At 44.6% G+C, this 8,868-nt stretch overlaps 1 protein-coding gene across 1 annotated transcript in view; it reads left to right on the top strand.

Annotated features, from left to right (window-relative positions):
- The window catches only part of irx3a (iroquois homeobox 3a), a 3,151-nt gene extending 1,311 nt beyond the window's left edge, over positions 1-1,840 (top strand). Inside the window, exon 2 of the mRNA XM_057025360.1 lies at positions 1-1,840. This exon is cut by the window's left edge and continues 338 nt beyond it. Within this exon, the coding sequence (XP_056881340.1) occupies positions 1-727 (727 nt within the window). The 3' untranslated portion in view covers positions 728-1,840.
- The last annotated feature ends 7,028 nt before the right edge of the window (positions 1,841-8,868 follow it).

The raw sequence follows: 8,868 nt of genomic DNA, 5'->3' as shown, positions 1-8,868 counted from the left end.
CTCGAGTGATCACGAGGGGGAGGAGGGGGACAAGAGGGAGGACGAGGAGGAGATCGACTTGGAGAACATCGACACGGAAAATATTGAGAGCAAGGACGACTTGGACGACCAGGACGACCTGCATTCAGACATTAAACTAGACGGCAGGAGTGACTCTGAGATTTCTGACGGCTATGAGGATTTACAAGGGCCCGATCAGAGGTTTCTAAAAGCGGTGGGGAAAGAGGGCAAAGACGTGGAGAGAGGAGGGGAGCACTTCCACAGCCACCACCACCACCACCATCATCACGCTTCTTTGGACACCAAACCTCCCCAACCGAACGGAGAACAGCTCAAACTCAACCCGGTGTCCGCTGGCTCGCCTCCCTCAGAAAATAACGCTGCCCCGGCCCAGAAGCCAAAGATCTGGTCTTTGGCAGAGACAGCCACGGCCCCCGACAATCCGCGGAAGTCGCCGCAGATGAACGGCAGCAGCCCCGCAGGACCAGCCGCGCAGACCCTAATCGGCCCGCACAGACTCATCTCTTCCTGTCCCGTTGGGAAAATCCAGAACTGGACCAATCGAGCCTTCTCGGCGCATCAGCTGGCTTTACTGAACTCGAATCACTACCTGGGACTGGCGAACCAGGCCACAGCCACCGGCCTGGCCCTCTACAGCAGCAGGCACTCGGAGAACAAGAGTCCCAGTTCAGAGACTGCAGTCACAGGTACATGTCCCCGACACTGAGACGCGCATGAAACCCCCCAGAAACAAAGACTCTCGTTCAGCGCCCCGTCACTCATCCGCTATTTTACACATTATTTTCCTTCTCCCCTCTCTTCTGGAGTTTCTTTTGAGGCCACAAATGAACAGTGTTATAGCTCGCAGAATGTGCGTGTGACGTGCGCGTGTGCTGAGTTGAGAGGATAATGGTAACCTCGTCAGGACGCGTTAAAGTAAAAATCCTGAGAGCTGTCCATCCCATCCTTCAGTCATCCCGTGTCTAAGAGTCGAGGCCCCGGTGTTCAGAGGTACACATAAATCTATCAGCTCATTAAAACAACACTTTTGTTTCTACACTCAGCCCGCGCGTCTTCGTTTTAATTGCCAGTTTCAGAGAGTTCAATGTGCCTTGAATGCAGAGAGAAGGAGGGGAAAAAGTTGTTAGAAATTTCCACGCAGTTCAAAGCTAGCGAGGCTGTCAGGAAAGGACATATGGGAGTTTTCTTTCTGATGCCATATCACATTTTCCCTTTTAAAGACCGTATTTATCCAAATTAGCTTTTATTCTCGCGTCTGTTTCATCCCTGCGTGCGCGCTTATTTCGTCGAGGCCTGTATTACGCTTTACTTGTTTGGTCATGCAAATGAGCTCAATGCAAATTCACCACAAGCTGGTTTTTTTAAACAGAAAGGTAATTGTCACTTTGCGTCACTTTGTGTTTTAGCTCTTCGCAAGGCTATTATTAGATTATTTTAATCAGATTTTTTTTTTTATCCTGTGTATTTTGGGCCTCAGAACCATAGAAGCAAAGGTTCTTTTGACTCTCCTCTTCCGTTTCATCTACCAGCCCCCTTTCCTCCTTTTGTTTTTCATTTAATTTGAATATGGAATGTAAAATAAGAATAATACATCTCTGTATACTTACATTGTAAGCATGTCCTGTGTAAAACTGCTAATGTAATAATGTATGAACCTGTAGTCTGTGAGTTTTTTTGGTTTTTTTTTGTAATTTCTGTGAGGTTTTGATGTTCAAATGTTTTGTATATAAAGTGAAGAATATGTACATACTTGTGAACCAAATTGTACAAGAAAGTCTATATTTTGGCTAATAAATGAACTGCTGCAACTTTACAAAAAGGCTGGTTTGGTGCTGTTTTCACGGGCTGGTTTCAGATAGTGGATGCTGTTGTGCATTGCTTTTTTGTTTGTTTATTTGTTTGTTTTGTTTGTGGACGTGCGTTAGTGCACGGCCCGTAGCGCACTCCTCATCCTTGCTAGAGATAAGTAAATATTCGAAGGAGATTTATCACACTTTGGAGTAGAGGGACCAAGAGCTCATTAAGCGGTGACCGAGCCATAGATTCGGATATTAATGCTGTGGGATTGTCGGTCGCATTAAAATGAATCATTCTTTTATATATTTTCGTCGGAAATTGTATGACCTAAAAGCAGACTTTGAGGTAATAAATGGCTTTTAGATGGCCGTTGCTCCTCGCTCAGCTGATCTAAAAAGATGGATTTATGCTCTGCAGTGCAACTCCCAGATCTCATCATGCTCAATTTGTAATGCTTTTGCTTCTCACATGCATCATGCATCCTCCTGCTCTTTGCTATAATTGTAATATATCGTCGCTGAATAACTTATAATAACATCATTTATTTTGCTGGCGATGGGATCATTTGCATGTGGGAGCTCTTATCAGAGGAAGTTTATGTAAACTTAGTGTTGGAGCTCCCTCTACAGACACTCACCGGCGTCCCCGCACACACGCAAAACACACTCACGCACACGAACAGAGTGTGTGTGTGAGAGAGAGAGAGAGAGAGAGGTGAAACTGTCCGTTGTGCTGTGAGCCTACTTTGAAGACATTAATTATTACATACATTTCGATGGTGATATCTTTGGCGTAATGACTTTTCAATGTCCTTCTAATATCGAATATATAAACACACTTTCCCGCTATAAATGGAAAGAAAGCAACGCGTTGAAAATGCAGTAAAATATTATAGAATGTTTTGTTTGCTTTTATTTTGTGGAAAACAAAATTGTCATTTTATATATACAAAAATGATATCATAAAATACGACTCGGATCACCGAGACAATTATTCCTTTTATTTTCATTCACTGAATTAGCAGGTATTCTTTGATAAAGTACAGGTGAAACGCAATAATTCCAGACATATTTTCAGGACATGCTAACATTTCATACAATTCACCGCAGATATTTTATGCCTGTGTAATTTACAGGACCTCTCATTAAAAAAAAGGCGTTCAATCGTTCAAAAATATCAGACACGACATTTTAGTTTGCAAATGATTTCCTTTCTTCATTTCTTTTTTTTTTTTTTAACTCTTAACGTTTTGGGGAAAATCCTATTGTTTACAAAAAAAGTTATTGCTTCAATAAAAATATAAAAACTATTAAATGCTTTGATAACTCGCGCGCACAGACGTGAACACACACACACACATATCTCTCTCAGTGATTCTCCTTACACTGTTTCTTCTCAGTGATAATAACATTTTTAATATCTGCCGTGTTTGAATAAAATACATTTAACAAACAACAAGTGAGTGGAGCGAAACGGCGCCGGAGCTTTTGGAGCTCCCCTGCTGCATTTCTGTCCAATCAATTACCTTCCTTTAGAGCCACAGCTCGACTCCCGATGCATATTCATAAGTAACATCAGTCAGCTGATTAATTCCATTTTAAAAATATATTTTTCTGCAAGCTTCTGTTTTTCTAAAGGCTTTGCACCTTTGAATGATTATTGCTGATTCATTCTATAATGCAAGGTGGGGGGGGGGGGTGATGTGGAATATTAATTAATGAAATATTTGATTAAATTAAATCAAAGGATTTCAATGAGGTTATAGCGAATTTAAGGGCATTTAGACTACAGCAGGTCCTGAGTTACTAATGTAGGGATTTAAAGACAAAGCTGTTCTATAAATAATTGAGCTGTGGTCTAAGTGAGTGTAAATAACGTTGTTCATTTCCTCACCGATCACAAGAAGTTAGCTCCTGAGGGGCCAACAACAAGACGTTTGAAATGCTACTGATGGGCCAGTGCTAGTGTTCTGGAGCTCGGGGCCTCTCTTCTAAACAGCGCATGAAATTAGGGATTAAACAAAGTAATCATGCCTGCTTATGTCGCCATACGTGTCCAACCTGCTCGCTGCTACAAAGAGCAAATGGAATGCATGAGTTAACATTTCGCTGTGAGCTGCACAGAGGCTCTATCCAGCGGGGCGGCTTGTTGTGTCAGTCCTCTCTGCACACAGTTAGGTGGCTGTCCTCAGTAATCATCAACCCGGGCTCATCTTCTTATGGAGAGAAGATGAGAGTCTGATTTAATATACAACTTAAAAAAAATTAAACTTAGAGGAAAAGAGTTTCTCAGATTCAGATACCCTGTGATGTAAAACAACACATTTTCTGTTACACTCAGTGTCTTACAAATGGATACCAGCAGGTTGTGAGGAAGCTTTTAAGATAATCCAAGTAAACTTCATTTCCCATCTTATCACGTTGCATATATCGCTCTCTTTTGCGCTTAATGTGCTGTCCGACAGCCATTTGGAAAAAAAAAAATCTGGGAAAGATGGAATCATTTAAAGGAAATCTAATTTGTCTTTTGGAGTGTTCATTGATCCAGAAGAATGTGGATGGCACTATCAGACGCCTGAGAGGGTCTGGCCGATGGAGCCATCAGTGGTTCCTGCGTGAATGGAGGGAAACCGTGAAGTAAATAAACACCAAAGCGGCCCATTGGAGAGGAGCAGCGGTGCTCTGTGAAAGAAGAGGCCGTTACAAATAAAGAGGGTCAGCCTTGTGTTTTCACCTCATCCAGCCCTTCTGTCATTGTGGGCCCACCAGTGCCACCTCTTCCTCCTCCTCCTTCCCCAGCCTGGACAGTTGTGACACACCCCCTCCTGCCACCGAGACAGACAAATGTCACCTCCTTTGTGGGCCTAGTCAGGCTTAGAAGCGGCCCACTGTCTTTGTGAGGTGGGCTAATCCTTTTATGAGCCACTGTTGACTGTGCCCCCACACAATATTTGCCTGGGCCAAGAGTGGGGCTGCCCTTTTCTAAGCATGTTAGCTGACCACAGGAGAAGCAGGGATCTGCTCCCCGGAACACATGTCCCACATATATGACATGCCTTCACACTCTGGCTTACAGGTCGTCACACTCCAGAGCTGAGTAAGAGCGACGGAACGTTGAATTCTACCTCGAAAGATATGCGATTTCTGTGTCTCCTGCATGTTTTATGGCACATTCATTATTGAGAGTGTACGTGAAAGTGCAGCAGCAACACGTTAAAGAATAGCCAGAGAGCAGCGAGAGTGGGCTTGTTGTGCTTCCCCGAGCTGTGCAAAGGACAAAAGGCCCAAAAGGAGTGACATTCTCTGGGGCCGAAGCGGCAGAGAGGGAGGGCACTGATTTCATGCCTTTTGTTGACGGAGGTTAGAGAGAGGAATTTCTTTCACCGGATCCAAAAGGCAACAAGTGGGGAAGGGGGCGACAGGCCGACAGGCCAAAGGGAGAGGTGCTGGGGCTTTCGCTGTTCACCCAGCTGAAAGATTGTGCTTTTCTCAGCCCCCTTCAGATCCTTCAGACAGGCCCGAGTTACAGGGCAATTATGGAAATGCAGCTTTGAAGCCAAGCATAGCCTTCTTTCAGCCTTTCCTCGGGACAAAGCAGAGGCAATAAGGGATTTTTATGAACCCTCCTCTATAAAACATGCTTTTCTCTTCTAACTAACCCAGTATTAAAGTTGTGAATTAGATTTTTCAAACAAGTACAAAAGAAAATGAGCTGAACTTTTGCTACAGAAACTTTCTTTCACATGAATCATGGGAAGAAAAAGGCGGTTTCCACATTGTGCACCTTTAAGAGGTCTGGGAAGATGAGCAGCTTTCTTAAAGAGTGTGGAGCTGCTCGAAGCAGCTCTTGCCAGGACTGCGTCCCCTCTGCTCTCACATTTCATCGACAGAGGCCCGACAAACCGTCCGCCCTGTGCTTTCTCAGCTTTGTACATTAGCCAGCGGTGTAGCACAGAATTTCGCCACCTCGTGTGAGCTAATAAGACACATTTTCTCCAGCTTTTGAGAGGATCACACAAACCTGATGTCTCTACATCGCTGACACAGTGGCGGCCTTGTAAAACAGTACCTTTACGCTCCGAACATATCTGACAAATGCCAATACTCTGGTGTTCCTTCATCACTGTTAATGAGAAGAGATATTTTGTACATTTCCAATATTTGTGTAGACTTGATACAATACGAAGGCTCTTTTATTCACAGCACCAGGCAGAGAGGACAAGGATGGGGAAGGATGGTGGACTTAATAAATTTTTCCTCCTTGAAACACTGTCGAACAAGTCCTTTCCTACATCTCCCATGAATACATTAGCAGCGCGCTTGATTGATTAGAGACCCTTGTGAGAAGGTGAACCGATGATCCGGCTCCCTCGGTGTGATTAATAGACTTTATTAAGAGAGTTCTCTCCTTTTTAAAAATGGTAATGTAAAGGCAGCATGGAGAGGGGTCGGGTGGGGGGGTGCACACAAAGTCCCTTACTTTTCATCTAAATCCCTTTCAGTTTTCATTTTCACAACCTCACAGACTTTATCCCTCACCTCCCTTGGTGGCACAGATATGAGCTGAGCGTTATAAATGCCTTTCACTGTCGGTATGAAACTCTTTAAAAGTCTCCCCTGGCTAATATGAGAGGCTGAATTGATTTGGGATCTCGCTCACCATTTACAGCTGAATGAAACTGACTCGGTATCCATGAAACATCTTTAATAGGCTGAGCGACGACTGTTCGACCGATGGCACGCGTATTATGACAGCGTTCATTATTTGCCACTAAAAGCAGATGAATCTTTGTGTAGAGACATTTTGTGTCTCCACAGATTTACAGAAATCTCCGATGTTCTGTGTGCTCCTGGGTTCCACTGGTGGGTAGACGTTTCCTACCCGCTCCATGGTTAATCATTCTTCCTGAGCACTGGCGTGGTGTTCGGTAGGGTTTAAACCATGTTCAGGAAATTCTTTCAGCCACCAGCAGCTGAATCTGCTTATCAGTGCAGCACAGGAACAACAGCAACACAGAGTGGACACTTCAGCACCAACTTATCACCGTGCTGTATTTCGCAATCCGCCGCCACGAGTGATTTATTTAAACACGGATACCACAGATAGGGCCCTTCACATCCCGGCTTATTACTGTGTGACCCAGACAGGTTTGTTTGCTTTGCTGCTACAAATCAGACGCATGAGCACCACCACGTATGACATCAGCAGACAAGCCGAGCGCTCCACACCGCTCCTGGAAAGCTGAGCAAAGGGTCGATAACAGCAGGTGAGAGGGCTTTGCTGTGTAATGATGATGCCTACCAGTGTCTAAGTTGTAAATCCTAATATTGATCTGCTCCCTCTGAGCCAATAGTCTTCAGGAATGTGCCTGCAATAGAAACCAATAAGAATGCTTTTGATGAATACATACAGTTCAACATTTGTGTTTATTTTACTGACCGTCATTCATAAGAATCTTTTATGGCTAAAGGTGAGAACATTATTATTGAAAATAATAAATAAACTGTGAACAAATTAGATATTAACGAGCCGTTTCCTGTTATCCTGATATCCTGATATCCTGAAGGGTAAGAGGGGTGAATGCATCTTTATACTCCTTGGGGACTTTTAAAGTATATGTACTTAAGCCAGAGGAAAAGAGAAGGCCGAGAAAGTACTCCATTCTCCCAAAGTTTTCTTTGTCTTCAGATAAACTTGTTGTCAGTCACATTGTCGGCCACTCCAGCGTGACACCACAGTCGGATAATGGCATTGCCATGCAAATGAGAGACGGTGAGAGCTACACCACCAGTGTGTGTACGTGCATGTGTGTGCATTCACGCATGCATCTGTTTTGTTAGTGTTTATTAGAGGCTGAAAGGGTGGGCGACAGAGTGGTTCAGCTGCGGTGTGAGGAAAGTTTGGAGCCTCGTTTGTAATAAGGAAACCTAGCCAAATTCTGCTTTCAGTCAACTTTTGATCATCCACCGGTGGGAAATCTCACTTGTCTTGTCTGAGACAAAATCCAGACGAGGTAAAAAAACATAATGACCAAACCAGCCACTTAGCAATATTCCTATCATTCAGAAAAGATTCAACATAGACAAAGAAACCGCGGACAATGCGAGCGTCGTTCTCTAGAAACAGGAAGTGATTCCTTTTGAGACATGGGGCAGAAAAGTGCCTTAAAAAGCCAGGCATTCACTGTGAATACTCACTGCCATCTCCAGCTGTGTCGTCTCATGGGGTTTTCTCCCTTACTGGTGGCTGGGCACAATGAACTGGCGCTCTTGCATACAGAGAGGGGTGGGCGCCGTGTCAGTTGGAGCAATAACAGACCACCCCCCTCCCGTTGTCATGCAAAGACGGCAGCGCCCGTTGGAACTGTACCCCGAGTCACATCATCAGCCTCAAACCCACACCGATGCGGGGCCAAACACCGGTGAAAACGATATTTCTCACCGATAATAGTTGAAGACGCGCAGTTAGCTGATGGCTTTCAAAGCCTTAATGAGTGTGAACGTCGAACTCCCGCGGGCCCCCTCGCCAAGAGGCGCAATCTTAATCTGTAAAAGGCCATGAGAACAGGCATGCCTAATGTCATTTTACAGGTAGATAGAGCGAGAGATTGGGGAGTAATTGGAAGTAATAACAGATAGGTCTCTTTCGATCCCACAGGACATCTCCTCTACCCCCAAATTCCCAGTAGACTCTACGGTATGTTTGCTGTCTTGGAAAAGGAATAGGCGGTGGATGAACTGTGACCTTTGTTCCCATTGCTGAAGGTCACCTGTCCACTTTACATACACAGATGAGGTCCTCTATTCCGGAAATGATAAGGCAAACAGCGCAGAAGAAGTAAGGTCAGCAAGTTAAACCAACAGCTAGAATGACAGTTAATTGGCTGGAGGGTAGTGTAACTGTCATCCATTTCCCCTGGGTTGACTTGAGATTCCCTCCCCCCTCCACGCCAGCCTCTCCGGAGACCTCCACTTTGCACAAGATCCCTCACTTGTGCGCTTTATCCCACAGGTTCACGCAGTGGACATCGGCGCGGGGAGCAACAGAAGT

Source organism: Takifugu flavidus, chromosome 2 (assembly GCF_003711565.1).
Source record: "Takifugu flavidus isolate HTHZ2018 chromosome 2, ASM371156v2, whole genome shotgun sequence".
Taxonomy (NCBI): Eukaryota; Metazoa; Chordata; class Actinopteri; order Tetraodontiformes; family Tetraodontidae; genus Takifugu; species Takifugu flavidus.
Note: the sequence above shows the minus strand (reverse complement) of the source record. Positions and strands in the feature narration are given on the sequence as shown.